Source organism: Geotrypetes seraphini, chromosome 13 (genome assembly GCF_902459505.1).
Source record: "Geotrypetes seraphini chromosome 13, aGeoSer1.1, whole genome shotgun sequence".
NCBI classification, from domain to species: Eukaryota; Metazoa; Chordata; class Amphibia; order Gymnophiona; family Dermophiidae; genus Geotrypetes; species Geotrypetes seraphini.
In genome coordinates this window covers 67357454-67380038 of record NC_047096.1, presented here as the reverse complement: position 1 = coordinate 67380038, position 22585 = coordinate 67357454, and the positions used below count along the sequence as shown (strand labels likewise).

Sequence of the window (22585 nt, the reverse complement as noted above, 5' to 3'; positions counted from 1 at the left end):
TTATTGAAATTTTCAAAGCCTTATAATTTGTTCACTTCAGTTATTCAAAACCATTCAAAGAATAAATAGTAAAGCACTATCTGTAGAAGTGTCCCGACTCCAGTAGCAAAAAAAGTCATAGCGAAAATCCACATGCTGAAAGTGCTTCCAATATCAAACAGCGTTCTCGCTTCCATGAGCACCGTTATACAAGTCCATAGATTTCCCACCGTTATAGCAGTCCACAGATTTATTCATTATTTTGTATGATTTCTCTTTATAATCATTATTTTTGTCCCTTTTTCTGGTATTAAATAATTGAATATGTTTTGGTGAATTTTGACAATTTTTGATATCCAGCTTGTTTAATTTTTGTTAGTTTAGTTAGGTGCCATCGACTCATGCTTGAGTCCTAGCAACTTTATGAATTACATATCTAAAAGGAGATCGGTAAGGTCCTCCAGGGTCATCCCCATGGTTGCTTTCAACATGTGGGTACAGCTGATATAGTAAGTGCCATACCAGCATAGCTAGCTGGGCAAAGATGGGACTGCTGTTTAAGTGGTCCTTCTTGCCTGGTTAGTTATGCGGGAACTGGCACTGAATATCAGTGGTTCCTGCATAACTCCGGGCTCTGCCCTCAGATCACCCCCTCATGCCCCGGACTATGTGTCTAAGCCTTCCCTGTCCATTTAAATTTTTATGAATATCGGGCCTATACATTTTGATGGTGTCATATATTTCCAGAAATTGCTAAATGGACCCTGCGAGTTAAAAAAAGGGTTTACAGTGTGGCCCCCCTCCCATGAAAATGTTAGACACCCCTGCTCTAACAGGAACCTTAGAAGTATGATAGAGTAGTTCCGTTTACCATCTCAACAAAGCATAACAGAATCAATGCAGATGTTTCAGAAGCAGTGGAAATCTGCAGAAGAGTTTGATTTGAACTCCAATCCAGCAAATAGTAGCCCGAGTTCACAGTGTACAGCATGCTCTTTTAGACTGTGCTGAGTGCATTTAGCATGCGGCAAATTATTCATGCCTGGGCTGCTAGAGAGTCATTATCTGCCCAGACACCCTGCCAGAAACAGAATGTACTACATTCATCATTCTTAACCTACAAGGAGGAGGACGAGGAGGAAGGAAATCTTCAAAAGATGTAATGAGGGTTTAACAGCACTCCACCCTTCCACACCCTATCATACATGAATCCCGAGGGCATGTTCATTTCAGTCGAAATGGCCAGAGTACAATAGATTACTATTCACTACAAAATATATGCAACTATAGGCAAGCAGGAATAAGTTGGGAATTATAATTTTGCAGTGAGTAAATGTGGATGGAATCCAGCCCTGGAACACCCCTGAGTTCCCTATATAAAGATGACACTGATTCCAGAAGCGTGTACTTTCTTACTTAGGCTCTACTTCTGTTAACTCTTCTATTTGAACATAATGGCACTGCGTACGCAAACAACCTCACACAGAGTTGTCACTAAAAGTGGGGGTGGAAGCTTTGCTGGGGGTATGGGCAGCTCTGGTATGAAATTTTCTTCCGGTTCTAGCTTTGGTAGTATGTCTGGAGGAGCTGTGAGTGGAGGTTTTGGCGCTGGTAGTATCTTGGCTGGCAGTGCTTACGGTGGCAGCCAAGGTGTTGGCTTTGGTGTAGGTGGTTTTGAAGGTGCTGGTTATGACATTTGTGGGGTCGGTGGTGGTGCTGGCTTTGGCAGTGGCGTTGGCTTTGGTGGTGGTCATAGTGCTGGATTTGTCAGTGCTGGCTATGGAGGTGACAGCCTTCTTTCTGGTAATGAAAAGCAAACCATGCAGAATCTCAATGACCGTCTGGCCGACTACCTGGACAAAGTGCGTGCCCTGGAAGAGGCGAACACGGAGCTAGAGATTAATATCAAAAAGTGGTATGAGAAGAACGGCCCTACAAGTGGTTCTGGTGTAGGAGCCCGAGACTACAGTAAATATTACTCAGTAATTGAGGACCTGAAAAATCAGGTAAGAAATCTTTATGCTGAAAGAGAATTCACAAGGGTCAGCAATAATCCATGTATTTAAAAAAATAACTGTGCATAATGTTATAACTATTCTACTTTTCATTATATTGTGAAATGATCTGTATTTAAGTTTGGCTTCAAGATTAGTATAGTTGTTCAAAAGAATGGTTTCTCCATGTTGATCAGTTAACAAATGGTTCACAGTCTAATTTAACACAGCTCATCAACTAGGACTTTTTCCAGATCCAAATCTTATCATACAATTCTGAAAAAAAAAAAAAAATACATACTGTATACTCAGAATCTTTTGCCTCTCAGACAACTAGATACCACTTGAAAAGCTGGAATTAGAGTTTTGAACTATTTACTAAACACTAGAGCTTGAATTCTATGAGATAAATGTTTTCCAAGCACATCTATTAAAAGCATCCTCAGGATTTTAATCAAGAAAGATTGCAAGTCAGATAAGTTAATAACATGGGTGGAGGGGTAAAGATTCAGCTGGTAGTAAGCAGGTTTTTTAGCTGCTGCTGGCGCCATTCCTGGATATTCAATGCTGGGCCATGTCTGGGCAAGAGCATTGAATATTTGGGTTTATAGGTTGGCTATCTCTTATACAGATAAAGGATATTCAGCCCTTAACTGCCTGAGTGGCACCATATAAAGAGAGGAATTACTTTTATATGGTCCAATTTGACCACTAAACATAGGCGGTTAACTGCTGAATATCAGCATTTAACTGTATAAGTGCAGACTCCACCCCTGGGCCACCTACAAAATAGCCAGCTTTGAGTTTAAGGTCTTCAAAATGGATGCCTGAGGCGTGTCAAATGCCGACAGGCACCACGTCCAGAATCATGTCTTCTCTTTTAACATGTAGGCCAGCATTTTAAAGGCCTACATTTAAGGCACCAGTCTCGCGCTTAAAGAGGCACATAGGGACTCCTACAGGCACGTAAGGCCACTTCCGGTGCAAATCATGCCCATGCCGGTCTTAGGCATCCATACTTATCCCTATGTGCCTCCAAAGGTGCAAGACAGGCGCCTAAGAATAGCGCCTGCATTAAAAAAAAAAAATGTGCATCCCGATTGGTTCGTTAGACGGCACCGTTTGGAGAATTTGGCCCTAACTGGATATCAGCAGATAGCCTGGAACAAGTGATTTAACCAGACAGGAGCTGTTCCTGGCTGGTTAAGTCTTTGAATTGAATATTGACCTCCATATTTTATTTTTTTACAACAGCAGCTATTTGTGTGCTAAAGAAAAAGATTGGTTCTCTGGATGTTTCCTTAAAGAGACTAATCTGATAATTATGTAATGTGTAGCTCGCTACACTTGCTGGACTCAGACTGTGTTGGCTCCGCTCCAATTTCTATCGCACATTAATTTGGATCCTTTTAAGCATTTCTATCCTTTGTGGTTTTTGACATAAAGGACCCCAGAAGAAGGTTATTTTCTACCGAAACAAGGACTGTGTCGAGTCCATACCACAGATTTGTTACTGTGTATTATTGGATTTGCCAAGTACACGCATCGCTTTTATCCGTGAATACTTTTCACAATAAATTGCTTGTCGAGATCATCGTCTCCACAGTTTTGGTTTGTTCTTGGTTGTCTCTGTTCTACTGTGGACTCAGTGGACTTTGCTGTGAAACAAGTGTTCCCAGCATTCTTTTGGTGAGGAATAGGGTAAAAACTGAGGATTCTGCATTATGTTGACCGCCGCTGGCATTATGCCCAAAAATTCAATGCTGGGCCATGGCCAGGCTCCAGCATTGAATTTCCAAGTTTATGGAGCTAGCAAAACCATAGGCAGTTAGTGAAATATTCAACATTTAATTGGCTAAGGCAAACCACATAAAGATGGAATGAGTTTTATTCAGTTATATTTATGTAGTTATCTTGGCCAATTAAATGCTAAATATCAGCATTTAACTGGCCAAGTGCTGACTCCACCCCCAAAGTAGTTGGTTTTGTATTAGGCGCTACCTAGATATTTTAGCAGCAGCACTAATTGAATAAATGCCGCTGAAAATGAGTAGTTAGCCCCAAACAAGTGATTTAACCAGCCAGGAAGCCCTTTGATGCTTCTAGAAATACATTCAAAACGTTTTTGTATGTATTTAAGTAGAGGTCCTTAGAGTATTGTTCAAACTTATTGTCACAGTCACAGTATTTAAATATCGTATTCATAAACAGTACTACAGTCTAGAAGTTTAGAGATATTTGAGAACAAGGAGTTAAAACAGGGTGGAAACTAACCAAATCCCTGTTATGTTTAGGGTTACCAGATTTCTTAATGAAAAAAGGTATGTGGCCCCACCCTGTTTTACACCCAGCCCTGCCCTGCCCCTTCTTCTCTTTTTCCCTGAGTCCGGGCCACGTCTGGAGGGCCTCCAAGCATGCGCAGATGTGGCGCGATGAACGTATGAACGCATGCACGTGCGTCATCGCATCCGCCCCCTAGCTTGGAGCCTTCCAAAACCCAGACAAACTGCTAGGTTTTTGCAAATCTGTCCAGGCACCTGGGCAGTCCTCTAAAAAGTGGACATGTCCAGGTTTTCCCAGACATTTGGTAACTCTAGTTATGTGTATTTGAAAGACACGCAAATTGATACCCACCTCTCCCTGTTTCCCAGATCATTGCAGGAACCATAGACAATTCCAGGCTGCTCCTGCAGATTGACAATGCCAGGCTGGCAGCTGATGACTTCAGAGTAAAGTGAGTATTGTTATCTGATAAGTCTCATGACAACAACTGAATTGCTGAAGCAGATTTAAGAGAGATTTTATGAGAACTAAGCGCGGGTGTCTCTTTTTCAGGTATGAGAATGAGCTGTACTTCCGCCAGACTGTTGACGCTGATATCAATGGTCTGCGCAGAGTGCTGGATGAGCTGATCCTGGCCAAGGCTGACCTGGAGATGCAGTTAGAGTCTCTGATTGAGGAAAGAGAGTTCCTGAAGAAGAACCATGAGCAGGTGAAAGCCGGGCTTCAGAATTGCATTCTGTGTTTGACTATTGCACATGTGGCCCGATATTTAAAAGCTGCTCTCCAAAGAAGTGCCCTTTCTAGGCTCCATCTATGAATGTCCAGTGGCACTACCAGGCTAGTGCTCCTGAAAATTCTTAGAACCTGGCTCCACACAATCAGGCTAGTGCTGCTGAAAAATCTTCCCCACACTACCTAGATAGCGGCAAAGTAGAGTGAGGTTGAAGCATGGCTGTTCCTCCTATATGTACATATAATCAGTGATATTCAGCTGCTATCCAGATAACGATGTGAAAACGTTAGGTCCACAAAAGGGCTATCCTAATGTAATTTGCATAGCTGTATGGATAATGACTAAATGTTGGCATTAGGAGCATAGAGATTCACCAAAGTCAACTTTTGCTCATTCACCACATAATCTTTAAAATGAACCATCTTTTCTCCTGTTTTTTTATAGTACGTTTCTTGTCCATAACAAATATTATAGGATAATGGCTAAATGTTATTGACTATCCCCTCAATATTCAGACAGCGGGAGATCACTGGAAATCTCCCAAGGTCTGCTGCGAACCTGTAAATTCAATGACCAGTGCAATATCCAGTGATTGGCATTTGAATTTCTGATCTTTATTTTTGGCTGACCAAGACATATTCAGCAGTTAGCCGGCTAAGTCGTAACAGCCAAAGATAGACCACCCTTTTAGGAGGCTCTATCTGGCCACCGAACTAAGCCAGCGAGCTGTTGAATGTTAGTGATGATTGGCTATATCACATGACGGATATTTAGCAGTAGATAGCAGTCTATTGCCAGCTGAATATCGTAGGATAACTGACTATATGCTATTTATTTATTTAGATTTTTATCCCGTCCTCCCAATAGCTCAGAACGGTTTACAAATGAACATACACAGTGGGGAGTAACTAGACATATAAGTAGTACAACAGGTTTAGGGATTGGATTTATAGTTTTTGGAGAGAATTAAATACAGGGAGAGTATGCAGAAAGAGAGAAGGGGGAAATACGGTAGTTTAGTTTAAGGAAAGTTATAAGCGTTTAGGTACAATTTGTTAGTGGATAGAGTAAGAGAGGGTCATACTGGAATTTTGGGAAGGTGATAGGAGAGTGGAGGGTGGGGCCTAAGGGGGGAGAAGACAGAGGAGATCTTTAATTGAAGAGGAGGGTCTTTACCGATTTACGGAATGTTAATAATGAGTTCTGTTGTCTAAGTTGGGGGGGGAGTTGGTTCCAGAGGTGTGGAATGAAGTGGCTGTAGGATCGTTTGTGGGCAGTTTCTGTGAGCAGGGATCTTCCGGGGGGGGGGGGGGTGCATAGGCGTATCTCTGACTTTGAGCGGAGGGTGCGAGTGGGGTTGTAGATGGGAAGCTTGGATTTTATGTAGGAGGGGGTGGTTCCCAGCCAGCTAACAAGCTCTGAATATCAGCCTCTGTGCGTATAGCTAGCATTAATCACAGATAGTAGCACTGACTACACGGACCATGTTGCTTGAATATTGGCCTGATTGTTTTCTGGTTTTGGAATGGTTCCTCCCATTCACATCTGGGGCAAAACTTTTAATAAAAGAGTCCAAGCTCTACTCCCTTAGGCTCATCAAAGATAACATGACTGCAATAAAGATGAACTGGTAGAAAACTAGCCTTGGTGGGGATTATTTATTTTACAATGGTGCGGAGCATGTGTTAATTGCCTTTCGTCTCATAATCCTTGAGACAGGGAGACTACATACTTTTGTATTACAACAGCACTTAGACAATTGAAGTATATGCTGGCAGCAATATCAGTCACACCCAAGACCAATTAAAGAAACCTGATTTTGTGATGCCACTCCCTGGGTGTATATAATTGTTGAATAGTACATTCAACAAGTGACAAATTATTCTATGAATACATTTGATATAATAATGCTGATGATGTACACTGCCCTGTTGTGTATATTTCAGTTTAGGAGTTTGATGCTAGCTTTACCTGCCCGTTAGTAAGCGTGTCTGATGTATTAATAGATTTTATGGTCCTAAAACTATATATGCCTTTTGTAGAGCTAGGTGAATGTAACTTGTTCTCTCCACATTACAGGTCATATTTGTCAAATTAGCAGAGCATTGTTTTTTCCTTGTTTAAGAGAATAGTTTTCAAAAACCATTTAACTCCCGTAAGTACAGATTTACCCCAGTATAGGAGCAGTGAAAATTTTCCACTCTTAACTCAGCTTAAAGTAGGTGCAAGATTCCAGTGCCCACCCCAGTGCTGAGTTCCAGAGTGCCCACACCATTGCGGGAGGCCAGTACCCACCCCAGTGCTGAGTTCCAGAGTGCCCACACCATTGCGGGAGGCCAGTACCCACCCCAGTGCTGAGTTCCAGAGTGCCCACACCATTGCGGGAGGCCAGTACCCACCCCAGTGCTGAGTTCCAGAGTGCCCACACCATTGCGGGAGGCCAGTACCCACCCCAGTGCTGAGTTCCAGAGTGCCCACACCATTGCGGGAGGTCAGTACCCACCCCAGTGCTGAGTTCCAGAGTGCCCACACCATTGCGGGAGGCCAGTACCCACCCCAGTGCTGAGTTCCAGAGTGCCCACACCATTGCGGGAGGCCAGTACCCACCCCAGTGCTGAGTTCCAGAGTGCCCACACCATTGCGGGAGGCCAGTACCCACCCCAGTGCTGAGTTCCAGAGTGCCCACACCATTGTGGGAGGCCAGTACCCACCCCAGTGCTGAGTTCCAGAGTGCCCACACCATTGCGGGAGGCCAGTACCCACCCCAGTGCTGAGTTCCAGAGTGCCCACACCATTACGGGAGGCCAGTACCCACCCCAGTGCTGAGTTCCAGAGTGTGGAATTCCAGAGTACCCATCCCATTTTTTAAGCTGAGCAGAGGCATTTCTTAGGGCAAGTTTGGGGTGGAATGAACAAGTAGCACATATATATTATATTTTCAAATGTATGCTTGTGCTCCTTAATCAGCATTAGCCAGCAAATATAAAGCAGGTTCAAAGCCCTTGGACCAGTTAAAGCTGTGGGCGATTTTCAAAGAGAATGTATGTGTGGACTTTCCCTATGAATATTTGTGCAGCGCCCATGCATGGACTTGGCGTCAGGGTATAAGGGATTTTGAAAACTGCCATTCCCTAAATAGTGTAAATCAATTGAAGGCATTTTAAGACAAAGAGCCCTTGTCAATGATTTTTTTATTCAAATATTTATCAACATTGGACTATTAAATTCAGTTTCATTACCCCTCCCCCCCCCTTTTATCAAGATACACTCGAGGTATTTAACTCAGGCTGGCGAGATAAGTGCTTCGACGCTCATAAGAATTATATGAGCCCCAGAGCATTTACCACACCGGCTCACGTTAAAAACCTGTAGCAGAGCTTGAGGGAGGAGCTGGGATGTAACACAAGTATGGAAAGCTAACCAGGTAATAAGTATAGAAACCCAACCAGGTCGTGCATGTGCAAGACCGGAGGGTTAGGACTTCGATGGGAAGATAGGACTCAATGGGAAACCAAGGTGGCAAGGGGCTCCTTCTGGTGATTCTGACAGGTCATGACCTGTTTGGGCCGCTGCGGGAGCGGACTGCTGGGCAGGATGGACCTATGGTCTGACCCGGCGGAGGCACTGCTTATGTTCTTATGTTCTTATGATAAAAGGGGCTCTAAGAGAATAATGTCAGCTTCTGTAGTCATTGCTTGTTATAAAGTCTCACTCTACTATGGTTATAAATCTGCATCATTTTTACAGTACACTAGACCAGTGTTTTTCAACCGCTGTTCCGCGGCACACTAGTGTGCCGCGAGATGTTGCCTGGTGTGCCGCAGGGCCCGGAGCTGACAGGGGGCCCGAGGCAGGGGCGCCAGTAGCTCGCCAAGGCAAAGTGAGTCGATCACCCAGGACTCACTTTGTCTTGGCGATCTAATCTATCGAGCCGATAAGTCTTCTTCTCCCCGACGTCAATTCTGCAGTCGGAGAGGAAGTTCGGGCCAACCAATCGCTGCCTGGCTGGGCGGAACTTCCTCTCCGATTGCAGAATTGACGTCAAGGAGAGCATGCGTCGGCGTCGGCTTTGGGGCCTGTTATCCATTGGTGGGTCCTGTTCCCCGATGGCAGTGGCAGTGGCTTGGGGAACGGCAGGGAGAAAGAAAGAAAGGGGGCAGGCAGGGAAACAGAAGGAAAGAAGAGAAACAGAAAAAAGAAAGAAAGGTCAGGGAGAGAGGAAGAAAAAGTTGGGGGAGGGAATGAGGTGTGGAGGAGAGAAAGCATACGGGCTGATAGAAGGGAAGAAAGATTGGATGCACAGTCAGAAGAAGAAAGTGCAACCAGAAATCACCAGACAAGGTAGGAAAAATGATTTTATTTTAAATTTAGCAAAGTGGAGGCAGTATTACCACAGTTTTCAAAGGAATTTGCCCAAATAACTTAGTTAACTGGGTAAATTCCCAGAGATGAAAACTTCCCTTCACTTACTATGCACAGTTCTGAATTTATATCTGCTGTCTATATTTTACAATATGGTCACCTTTTACTAAACCGCAATAGTGGTTTTTAGCGCAGGGAGCCTATGAGCGTCAAGAGCAGCGCTGGGCATTCAGCGCAGCTCCCTGCGCTAAAAACTGCTATTGTGGTTTAATAAAAAGGATGGAGGGTATATTTGTCTATTTTTGTATGCTATAAAAACCAAATACAGAGAGAGACTGAGAGCTGTTGACGAAGAGCTACGTGTGTGTCTTTCTTCCATTCCAGCCAGAATATCAGCTTTGTGTTCAGCCAAACAGGCCCAGGTTTCGCACTGAATAAAGTATTTTATAATTTTTATAATTTTTATTTTGTAATAAAGTAATTATAAAATACTTTCTTTATGTTTATTTGATTCCTATTCAAGAGAATTACTTTATATATAGTCAATATAGGCAGAGAGTTAAATTTTTTAACATTTTCTAATGGTGGTGTGCCTCGTGATTTTTTTCATGAAACAAGTGTGCCTTTGCCCAAAAAAGGTTGAAAAACACTGCACTAGACAACCATAACCTAGTAAAGGAGACATCCATTTATTTATCCTAAACACATTTCTATCCTGTACTATTCTACCATTCTAGGCAGGTTGAAATAAAACATATACAATTACAAATTAAAAATAGTAAAGGGAATAATAGCAACAAAAACCTTATTTTACTATGGCGCGCTAACCATTTTAGTGCGTGCTAAATATTACACACGCTAAATGCTAACGTGTCCATTTTAGTCTATGGACACGTTAGCGTTTAGCGCGTGCCTTAGTATAAAAACCCCTTTAATCAAGACTAACAAGTTTCAAGTTTTATTTAGTTCAAGTTTATTTTTTTAAAAATTTTATACCGCCTAATCAGACTTCTAGGCGGTATAAACAGAAATATAGTCGCCGAGCAGCTCGCCAGAGTACAGACAGAACAGGATAATTGATGCACAAGTGCAACTATCAGAAGGTGAAACAAAATTGAAAGCGTTCTCAAATAAACAGAGTTTCAGCTGAATTAAGTAGCATCCAGCCTCATAACTGTTTCATCTGTTGCCAGGAGATGAAATCTCTCTCAGGTACGACCGTCGGGGAGGTGAATGTAGAAATGAATGCTGCACCGGGCATTGACCTGACCAAAAATCTGAACGACATGAGAGATCAGTATGAAACTCTGGCAGAGAAGAACCGCAGGGAAGCCGAAGAGCATTTCAATAAGAAGGTGAAGCTCCTCTACCAACCAGTTACGGCAAGCAAAACTGAAAGCTGGAACCGATTTCGTCCAAATGACTATTTTTCATGCTTTTCTCTTTCAGAGCATGGAGCTAAGAAAAGAAATTTCTGTTGGGACAGAGCAGATGCAATCGAGCAAGACTGAAATTTCAGATTTGAAGCGTACGCTTCAAGGACTGGAGATAGATCTGCAGGCCCAGCACAGCATGGTATGACATGAAACCATCAATAGTCTGTAGTTCAGAGTCCTGCAAATATATTAATTCAATATGCATAATTATAATCAATTGTCATAATCATGGTACATCCATAGTAACTGCTTACAATAGTGTGTCTACCTAATTAAAATCAAGCATGTTGTGTCAAGCAACTAGATCAACAAATTCTCAGCTGAAAATCGGAAGTTACATGATTCAAGAATTGCAAAAACTACAAAACATTTAGGTCTACTGTAGTATTTCAACTTGAATCAGGACCTAAGAACGAATCATAATAGAAAAGCCTTGACATAAAAAGTTAATTGGCAAGCTGTTGTTTTTATTGAAAAACAGAAAAGGTCCTTTGAGAGCACCTTGGCAGAAACAGAGGGTCGCTACTGCCTTCAGCTGTCCCAAATACAGGTCACGATTAGCAGTGTTGAAGAGCAGTTGGCTGAATTACGGTCTGACATGTCACGCCAGAATGCAGAATATGAAACGCTCTTGGACATCAAGATTCGGCTAGAAACGGAGATTCAGAGGTACCGTCGCCTGCTGGATGGAGAGGGAATGTAAGTATTATAACACCAGAAAATCAGAAACTATCAACGTGCAGGACATGATTGAGTCCTAGTAATATAGTAACTTAGTAGATGATGGCAGATAAAGACCCGAATAGTCCATCCAGTCTACCCAACCTGATTCAATTTAAATTTTTTTTTTTTAATTTTTCTTCTTAGCTATTTCTGGGCAAGAATCCAAAGCTTTACCCGGTACTGTGCTTGGGTTCCAACTGCCAAAATCTCTGTTAAGTCTTACTCCAGCCCATCTACACCCTCCCAGCCATTGAAGCCCTCCTCTGCCCATCCTCCACCAAATGGCCATACACAGACACAGACCGTGCAAGTCTGCCCAGTAACTGGCCTTAGTTCAATATTTAATATTATTTTCTGATTCTAGATCCTCTGTGTTCATCCCATGCTTCTTTGAACTCAGTCACAGTTTTACTCTCCACCACCTCTCTCGGGAGCGCATTCCAGGCATCCACCACCCTCTCCGTAAAGTAGAATTTCCTAACATTGCCTTTGAATCTACCACCCCTCAACCTCAAATTATGTCCTCTGGTTTTACCATTTTCCTTTCTCTGGAAAAGATTTTGTTCTACGTTAATACCCTTCAAGTATTTGAACGTCTGAATCATATCTCCCCCGAGTCCTAGTGTTTAGTAGGTTAAAAGTTAAACCACAACAAAAAAATCCTACAGTGAGCAAGAAACAAAGGAAAAACTGCAGATCAAAATGTGCAGGCTGTTTATTGTACCAAATGTTAATGCAGTTACTAATATCACCTTATTACAAACTAATGGACCCAACATCGTCCGTGTTTCGGAGAACACATCTTCTTCAGGGGTCCATGGTTGATAAGGTTTAAGATAAACCACAATAAAAATGGTATAAAGCAAAAGCCTGCTGGCTTGAGATCCAATTCACACAGGCTTTTGCTTTATATCCATTTTTATTGCATTTTATCTTAAACCTTATCAACCACGGACCCCTGAAGAAGGTGTGTTCTCCGAAACAGGGACCGTGTTGGATCTCTTGGTTTGTAATAAGGTGACATTAGTAACTGCATTAACATTTGGTACAATAAACAGCCTGCATCTTGTACATTTTGATCTGCAGTTTTTCCTTTGTTTCTTAGTAGGTTAAAAGTGCCAGAAATTTGGAAAAACTCTTCTTGTAGCACATATACTATTGGCAAACAATGGTCTCTCATCCTTGCGTGCCAATTTAAATGTTTCATGAAATCTATTGGAAGTTACTTAGGAAACTTCTACAAAGCATCAGGTGATTATCATCATATTTTATTGTCGGGCACAACAGTGGTAAAACTCCTAAAAAAAAACCCAATGGCATCTCTTGATTGTCCATTAATAACTCTTAGGAGGATGAAAATTATAGGGGGGCAAATAGGTGGGCAAAACAGAAGGGAGAATTTGCAATTTTGTCTTGTGTCTCTGCTATTCCCGGTTAACCCTACAAAGTAGGTGCTAACAGTTATGTGCTAATTATGCATGTAAATGCTTAAAACGCTAGCATGCACATACACATGTATAGGCCTATATTACTCACATAAATGTTTAGAATGCTAGCATACATGTATGTGTGTGTGGGCATACACATGTACAGGCTGATATTGTGTCTAAGTGCTAGTCTTTGACAGCACTCCTCACTTCAGTAGCACATAGTTTGCAGATGGGCATACACATGGGCGGGACCTGGGCAGAAGATGGGAGGGGCTCCCACTTATGCACATAACTTACAGATTACTACGTCATGTGCGTAGGGTTACCAGATTTGATAATAAAAAATAAAAAGGACACGAGGCCCTGCTCTATTCCGCCTCCAAGTCTGCCCCATTCTACCCTCAGCATCGGCCCCACACAAATCTCGTCTCTTCTTCCCTGAGTCAGGGCCGCATCTGGAGGACCTCCAAGTATGTGTGGATACAATGTGAATGCGTCACATGCATTGAGGATCCACCTTGTTTCCAACAATGGCCATTCCTCATAGCTCATACTCAGAGAAAAGCAGTGGCTTTCCTAAATGTATCTAATAATGGTTTATGCACTTTTCCTCCAAGAGCTTGTCTAGACCTTTTTTAAACTCAGCTATGCTAACTTCCTTGATCACTGCTTTCTGAAGATGGTTCTACATCTGCTCTCCTAGAACTCTCCATTCTCCCTTGACTGCCTCTCCTGGAATGTAGAAGATTCCATTTTGTCCCTCTCCATTGTCAGTCAAGTCCCATTTGCCATGATTTCTTGTAAGAGAACTGAAAGCTCAATCATTATAACTGTTGCAGCTATTTAACTCGGCATATGAGATGATCATGGTATAGAAGTGAATACTAGGTCCCTGCAGCTATTAGCGCTCATTTGGCATGGAGAGTGAACATACAACACTCTAGTGTGAGCTTGCAAAGCTTTGCATATGTCTGTTTGCTTGCAAGAAGAGAAGATGCTGGCTTCTTAGCAGTGGCAAAGCGAGAGTGAGAGGCACCTGGGGCGGTGGGGCCCCTCCCCCACCCTCATCGCCAACCTCCACACACTCCTTCCCAGCCCCTTCCTACCATGCACATGCCGTTTTCCTTCCCCTCTACCTCTGTAATGTGCCTGGTGTGAGTAGCAACCCCAAAGCTGCTGTCATGCCAGTGTCGTCTCTTCTTCTGATGTCACTTCCTAGACGCGAGTTCAGGAAGTGACATCAGAGGAAGAACCAATGCTGGTACAACAGCAGGTTGGGGGCTGTTAATGCCAATAAGGGGGAAGAGAAGCAGTGTGATGGGGGGCGGGGCGGGGAAGGAGTGGGAGAGGTGGAGAGGAGGATGGGTGTCTGTGCTTTCACCAAGATGGCACCCAGAGTGGACTGCACCATACCCCCCCCCCCCTTACTATGCCACTGCATCTTGAAGGAGTACATAAGAGAAAGGGAGATGCTGGCCACCTGGGAGAGTAATGCTGACCAGCTGAGGGGAGGAATTGCAGAGGGGATGCTGGCCTCTTAGTGAGGAAGTAGGGAAGGGAAAAAGAGATGCTGGACTATAAGGGTTAGGCATAGGAAATGGAAGTGCTGGAGTATGAGATAGGGCTATGCACGAACTCCCCCCCCCCCAAGCAGGGTAGGGCCTTGATCCACCGAGGAGGGCATCAGATACCCTTGTGAATGCCCTCATGATTACTATTCTGTAAACAATAATGCAAAATAGTCTAAGATTAAACTGTGTCATTTACTTTAACAGGAATTCATATTCTGGAGGATCCGGATCTTCATGGACCACCGGGGGAGATTCAGACAGTAGTAGTAAACGAGGTAAACTTCATCAGGGTAGATGCCCCCCTTTGTGATGCCCCCTCCCCCCACACGCCAATGCCCTACGAAAGGCAGGAGGGTTGCCAACGCCCTCCTGCCATGTTACCCTCCTGATCATGTCTGACCGGGCACGGCCCACCTCCCTCCCTGTTTCAAAATCAAAAGTCATGTCACCCATAAACAAACTGCAGGAGGGATGCTCTCTGCCGCCGTTCCCCACAGTGCAGACCCGCTTTAAAACTACGGGCTTGTACTGCAGGGATCGGCAGCAGAGAGCAGGAGAGTCCAGGAGCAGGGAAGAGAGATCTGGGCTGGGCTGAGCCCTGACAGTATTTCCTTAGATTACTCTGGAGCCTAACACCTCTCAACCTCATCCCATGCCCACTCATTCCAGAGCTTCCTTTCAAACGAGAGACTCGACTCAAGCCAACACCAACATTGAATATGAAAGCAGGAATCAACCGGGAAATTTAGCTGCATGATTTTGAAATAACTTCAAAGGAAGAAGACTGCAAAAAAAAAAAAAAAAAAGTATTTTATTTAAGAAGCATGGATGCTCAAAAGGAAAATGTTTGATAAAAAGGTCAAAATGAGATCTTCAGTACAGCAGGAAACAAGCTTGTTAGGGAAATGGATGAATTTAAGTAAATAAATGAGACTATGTGCTGCTAGAAATATCTGTTTAAGCAGATTCTGGTAAATATGAGATCTGAATGATGACAATATTAACAAGAGAAAGCAGGAAGAAATACACCCCAAACTGACAGATCATTGAACCTAATGGTCATTATTAGTAGGATTTGCTAAGCCCAAAATATACATAAGAGCAATTTAAAGAACAATTTTTAAAAATGAGCAATTACTGTATTTTTCGCTCCATAAGACGCACTTTTTCCACCCCCAAAATATGTATATATAGCCAGCTAGGCCAGTATTTTATCAAGAAAAGTAGGTACCTAAATTCCTTTCTAGAAATGCCATTTGATTTCTTTGTTAGATTGTCTCTTATTCTCCTGTGTCATGATCTGGAATTTTAAACAGCTAACTATTTTTTCCCCCGTTTTCTTTTTTCAGACTCCACCAAAAAGAGGATAATTAAGACATTGGTAGAGGACTTCGTTGATGGCAAAATGGTCTCATCCCAAATCAAAGAAACTGAGGAGAAAATATAAACAATCGCCCAGTTGCTGAGGGTGGAATTTTCCTCAAATGGCAAGACAGATATATCTCTCTCGGTGACACTGATTTTAAGCATCGAGGGTTCATTTAAAACATCTGTTTTTTTTCCCCTGAAACAAAAGTTTAACTTTGATACTTGCTTTCATAGTTCATGAGAGCATATTTGGTTTGTAAATTACAAGTTGGCTCTATTTGTTGACGTGACTGAATAAAATTCCTTCCTTTTGCAAGTTATATGCATTCTGTTTTCTTTACTCATGGGCATTTACCTTGCTGGCCCGCGATAGAAACCTGTACCTTGGCTTTGTAAAAGGGTGCCTAAGGTTGCTACTTATTCACAAAAATGATCTATGTGGTCAATTTTAGCTACTTCCAACTTATTTGAAAACAAGACACAAAGACTAGCCCCCTCTTATACGAACGCATAGTGTGAGTTTTAGTGGCGGCAGTGGCAGTAACTGCTCCAACACTCATAGAGTTTCTAAAAGAGGGGGGGAGGGTAGGTGTGACCTGGTTACAAATTTCCAAAAATGCCACAGAGTATTCAAAGAAAATTAAGAGTAAAAGCAAGCCAATCTCTTAATATAAATTATCAAAAAAAAATTTTTTTATCAAAAGCCCTCAAAAAATAACTATGAAACAAGCAGTATTTTAAAAAAAATTATACCAAATATGTATTATTCCTATAACAGCAAGGACAAATGTGCTCATAGGAAAGTCTTAAATGGTTTTTTTTATTATTATTTAGAATTTTAATATAACATTCAAGCATGTGCTTGAAAAAGAATTAGAAAAAAAGGAACTCAGCATCATGCATTAGTCCACAATATTGCTGGAATCAAACAGAAAAGAAACATACAGAAAAAGGAAAAAAAAAGACAAACCCTAACTACAAGGCAGATGAAGGCGAGTTTTGTCGCTGTCCCTGTCCCTGCCCCTTTCCTATAAACTTCGCCTCGAACGCTTATGATTTTAAAGTGTTTGAGGCTTGTGCAGATGAAGATGGAGCTTGCAGGAATGGGGCAGGGACAGGAAAAGAACTTGCGGGGATGGGATTCTCTAGTGCTAACCAAAGGGAACTACCATCACCATTGGACCTCCATCCCAAGGCACCAAAAGTTTGAATTGCTTAGCATCAAAAATAACAAATCACCACCATTAAATTTTATATGATATACAGTATTACAGGAAATTTCAACACGCAAGATGGCCCCATCACCAAGACCCAATCCCAAAAAGGTCCTTATAGCACCTTGGGGAGTCACCAAAGATAGATCAGGGAAAAAAATACAAGTATTAGAACCCAGAAATTATTTGTACATATATCTGAGACATAATACCAAATTTCTGTCCAGCTCCAGGGCAAAGGTTATTAACAGGGTAGATCTAAATACTCTATACTTCCACCTTGACCTGAATATTCACAGACTTCTCCAGAAATAACTTCACAGTTTGCTATAAGGACAAGTCCAACATCTTGTCTCATCAGAATTCTCCATGGGCTATGACAGGGATTAAACACTCAAAGATTTATCTTTTATTTGATTTATTTAGTTTGATTTCTATCCCGTTCTCCCAGAAGCTCAGAATGGGTTGCAAATTGTCATTAACAATTGGTTTAAAGACATAACTATACCTAGGGTTGCCAGATTTCCTCTCTGAAAAAACAAGAGGACACCTGGCCATGGTGCTGAGTCAAAACCGCGTGAGACAATTGCGCTCAGACAATGCGGGGCAGGTAATCGCGCACAGGACATCAGCGCGCTGGATTTTAAACACTATTTTTAAGTGCTCTGACAGGGAGTTTGGGGGGAACCCCCAATTTACTTAGAACTGTTGGCACTCCCTTTGGGGGGGGGTGGGGGTGGACCCCCCCATTACAGAGGAAACTGTAATTTTCCCTAAAAAAGAGGGGAAAAGGCTGTTTCCTCTATAATGGGGGTTCCCCCAACACCCCCACAACGGAAATGTCAACAGTTCTAAGTAAAGTGTGTGGGAGGTGTCCCCCCAACACACCCACCCTCGGAGCGCTTAAAATAGTGTTTTAATCGAGTGTGCTGACGTCCTGCACGCGATTGTCTGCCCGGCACTGTCAGCGCACGATTGTCTTAGCGCGGTTTAGTCTATTTACCCCTAGCCACATCCTGCAAACCTCCCCAAGCTTGAAGGCTGCATGTAGAAGCCTTTGTGTATGTGTGGAATGGATGTCAAAGCAATGACATCACATGCATGTTACACTTGTATATGACATCATCACGGTGACAACTGTGATGATGTCCAAAGGCTTCCAGATGTGGCCTCTGCGCTCAGGATTTCCCCTGTCTGTCCTGGCAAGCTCACAATGTATTTAATGTACCTGGGGCAATGGGGGGGGTTAAGTGACCAGCCCAGGGTCACAAGGAGCAGGGTGGGTTTGAACCCAGAACCTCAGGGTGCTGAGGCTGTAGCTTTAACCACTGCACCACACTCTCCACTCATATAGCTGTTAAATACAAAAATGAATAGTTTAATTTTGAATTCTTTGGACGAGATACTTCATAGACTCAGGAGAGTGTGGTGGAGTGCTTAGAGCTACAGCCTCAGCACCCTGAGGTTGTGGATTCAAACTAGAGGTCTGTACAGGAACAGGGATTGCGGGTCAAGCGGAGATCCCCCCCCCCCCCTGACCCATGGGACATAAGAACATAAGCAGTGCCTCTGCTGGGACAGACCAGAGGTCCATCATGCCCAGCAATCCGCTCATGCGGGGGCCCATCAGGTCCAGGACCTGTATAGTAATCCTCTATCCATACCCTTCTATTCCCCTTTCCTTCAGGAAATTGTCTAATCCCTTCTTGAACCCCAATACCGTACTCTGTCCTATCACGCCCTCTGGGAGCGCATTCCAAGTGTCCACCACCCTTTGGGTGAAGAAGAACTTCCTAGCACTGGTTCTGAATCTGTCCCCTCTAAATTTTTCCGAATGGCCTCTCGTTCTTGAAGTTTTTGAAAGTTTGAAGAATCTGTCTCTCTCCACTTTATCTATGCCCTTCATGATCTTGTAAGTCTCTATCATGTCCCCTCTAAGTCTCCGCTTCTCCAGGGAAAAGAGCCCCAGTTTCTCCAATCTTTCAGCGTATGACAGGTTTTCCATACCTTTTATCAAACGTGTCGCTCTCTTCTGAACCCTCTCGAGTATCGCCATATCCTTCTTAAGCTATGGCGACCAATATTGAATGCAGTATTCCAGGTGCAAGCATACCATCGCCCGATACAACGGCAGGATAACTTCTTTCGTTCTGGTTGTAATACCTTTCTTGATAATACCTAGCATTCTATTCGCCTTCTTAGCGGCTTTTAGCCTACGGGACTCCCACGGGGACCCCCCTCTAGCCCACAGGACTTCCATGGGGATGGAAGGCTTCGGAAGCAGGGTTCGACTTACTGAGGCCTACCTAAATTCCGACACAGCTGAGAGACCACTGCTCAGCATGTACACAGCTGATAACCTTGCTTGCTGATTGGATGGCAAGGCTAGAGCGGGAAGACACAGGATGTATTTAGTGATCTGCCCAGCACCCCAAAGGCCCAGCACCATGAGACTCGAACTCGAAGATAGTGACCCGAGGAGGCAGGAGACAAGGAATCAAGCAATTTTTTTTCAGACCCGAGCTGAGGATGGAGCAGCCGTGAGCACAGCAGGCATGAGGAGGTGCTTCAGAGAAACAGGAGGATTCGGCAGCTGGTAGTCAGGTAATCAATTTAAACATAAAAGAAACTGTGGAATTGATGATCCTGATGAAATCTTTATTTGAAAAAGGTGCAGATGAATTCAAAAATAAAACATAATATAACACTATAAAACACAGTAAAAGATTTCATCAGGATCATCAATTCCACAGTTTCTTTTATGTTTAAATTGATTACCTGACTGCCAGCTGCCGAATCCTCCTGTTTCATCTGCACCTTTTTCAAATAAAGATTTCATCAGGATCATCAATTCCACAGTTTCTTTTGTGTTTGGGCTGCTCTTTTGCTAGTGGAATCTCTGGTGGAACCCTTTTTTGTTTTCTGTTCAAGTAATTAACTTATAAACCCCCTCTTTTACTAAGGCGTGCTAGCCGATAATTGCTGACGTGGAGGAAGGAGTAATGTCTTCCTAGTGGAAGGGGAGGGTATTAGAATATGGGATGCTTTTTTGTTGTTGTTCTGATCATAGGAGGCTGTCAGAGTCCAAGCCTCTCAGAGATTGCATATACATTTTTGGTGGTGACAGAGGGATGAAAAGACTTTTATAATGGAGGAATGGGCAGGTTGGTAGGTATCCAGTAAGGGGGGAAGGGGTGAGATATATAGAAACATAGAAACATAGAAAGATGACGGCAGAAAAGGGCTACAGCCCATCAAGTCTGCCCACTCTTCTGACCCACCCCATCAAGTCTGAGTGCTAATGACCCAGATCCTTAGCTCGACCCCCATAGGGATCCCACGTGGATGTCCCATTTATTCTTAAAGTCTAGCACGCTGGTGGCCTTGACCACCTGCACCGGAAGTTTGTTCCAGTGATCTACAACCCTTTCTGTGAAGAAATACTTCCTGGTGTCACCATTAAATTTCCCTCCTCTGAGTTTGAGCGGGTGCCCCCTTGTGACCGAGGGTCCCCTGGGGAAGAATATATCGCTTTCCGCCTCGACACGACCTGTGATGTACTTAAATGTCTCAATCATGTCTCCCCTTTCTCTACGCTCCTCAAGAGTGTATAGCTGTAGTTTGCCCAGTCTTTCTTCGTATGAGAGACTCTTGAGTCCGGAGACCATTCTAGTGGCCATTCGCTGGATAGAGTTGGGTTATCGAGAGGTTGGGTGGGAAAGAGGTTGGGAATCAAGACTGTTTATGTTTATTTACATGCTTGATATACTGCTGCCATTACTAACACGACAGATCACAGTGGTTTACAATAACACTGTAGATTAATTAAAACAAGCAAGTTTTTTTTTCAAGTTTATTAGGATTTTATCTACCGCCTATCAAGGTTATCTAAGCGGTTTTACAATCAGGTACTCAAGCATTTTCCCTCTCTGTCCCAGTGGGCTCACAATCTATCTAACGTACCAGGGGCTATGGAGGACTGAGTGACTTGCCCAGGGTCACAAGGAGCAGCGCGGGGTTTGAACCCACAACCCCAGGGTGCTGAGGCTGTAGATCCAACCACTGCGCCACACACTCCAAGCAGAAAGGAAAGCCATAGTCAAAAGGATTAAAATCACATGCATCATAAACAATCATAATCAATCCTACAAGGATACACAACCATCATCCCTGTCTGCAGTTCACACCACCCTAACCAGTTGTGGGGTGAGAATAGCCAAATGCCTGTTGAAAATAATGGATTTTAAGTTGGGACTTAAATTTTAGTGAAAGAGAGCTCCAAATTAATCAGTGGAGGCAGATCATTCCATATTTATGGGGCCAGGCAGACATCTTCCTTGACTCTTAATGAGCTTTGATTGGCTGAGGTCAAACCAGACAACAGGTGTCTTTTGCGTGAACTACACAATTCGGGATGTATGGAATTGTCAGCAGGGCAGGATTAACCAATAGGCCAAGTAGGCACGTACCTAGGGCCCAAAATGGTCAGGGGGGCCTGATGAAGGAGGGCACCAACACAGTTTTTTCCAAACGGCAATGGGCCCCTCCAGCATTGATCGGCAATGCAGGCCCCCCCCCCCCCCCCATCGACGGAAAGTAAGACAAGCAAGCAACGCAGGTAAGAAAGGCAACGGGAACTGTAATTGTGCAAGCGGTGCTGCTTGCCCAAAGCTTCCCTCTGATGCAGCTTCCTGTTTCTGCCTGGGCGCATGGTGGGGTGGGGTGGGACAGGGGGCCCAGTGTACTTGTGTGCCTAGGGGCCCTCGACGAATTAATCCTGCCCTGATTGTCAGAGAAGACAAATATAGCGGAGTATCCAGAAGAAAGGGTTCGTGGGCCCACTGAAAGTCAGTATAACTTAAATAGTAACGGAATAGTACGATTATTCCTTGAGGCATACAACAAAAAAAGGAGTGGGGAAGGAACACAGTCAACCAACTTCAGGCACAATCAACTTATTGAAACTATATACAGTATTCCCCTTATATTTGCGGGGGGGTTCTGTTCCAGGAACCCCCATGAATATCAAAAAACCGCAAATACGGTTTTTCGCCTGGGGAGGCAGGAGAGGGCAGCTGGAGAGGAAGGAGAGGGCAGCTGGAGCGCCGGCGAGTGAAGGAAATCACTCATGGTATGCTCCAACCGCCTCTTCCTGCACTAAAGTCAGGCTTCACCAATCAGGAGCTGCTTTGACATACAGCTCCTGATTGGTGAAGCCCGACTTTAGCACAGGAAGAGGTGGTCGGAGAATACCGCAAATGACCAGGAACCGCAAATTCGCAGGGGAACACTGTAAATAACTGATAATATATAACATTGCGACACAAAAAAAACAAAAAGGGAGACCCAATGATACACAGAAAAAAAAACAATCCAAAGATAAAAACAGACTGTGGATGTGGATGTTCTGAAAGATGGTTTTTATTCGCTCTTCACAATAAAAATACAAATAAAAGTCTGAATTAATGATACACGTATGATTGTCCTGACGC

At 43.4% G+C, this 22585-nt stretch overlaps 1 protein-coding gene across 1 annotated transcript; it reads left to right on the top strand.

The window, feature by feature from the left end:
- The first annotated feature begins 1407 nt into the window (after positions 1-1407).
- On the top strand, positions 1408-16199 carry LOC117347681 (keratin, type I cytoskeletal 47 kDa-like). Its single transcript, XM_033918912.1, has 8 exons — positions 1408-1985; positions 4625-4707; positions 4809-4965; positions 10545-10706; positions 10801-10926; positions 11269-11486; positions 14716-14786; positions 15861-16199. Exons 1-8 carry the CDS (start codon positions 1434-1436, stop codon positions 15956-15958), a joined length of 1467 nt encoding a protein of 488 aa, XP_033774803.1. The 5' UTR covers positions 1408-1433; the 3' UTR covers positions 15959-16199.
- Positions 16200-22585: the final 6386 nt, after the last annotated feature.

Excerpts from the sequence above, each read along its gene's own strand:
- LOC117347681 (XM_033918912.1), top strand. The coding sequence starts at position 1,434 with ATGGCACTGCGTACGCAAACAACCTCACACAGAGTTGTCACTAAAAGT. Across the intron at positions 4,708-4,808 it reads GCTGATGACTTCAGAGTAAA|GTATGAGAATGAGCTGTACT; the intron begins GTGAGTATTGTT and ends TCTCTTTTTCAG. Across the intron at positions 14,787-15,860 it reads AGACAGTAGTAGTAAACGAG|ACTCCACCAAAAAGAGGATA; the intron begins GTAAACTTCATC and ends TTCTTTTTTCAG.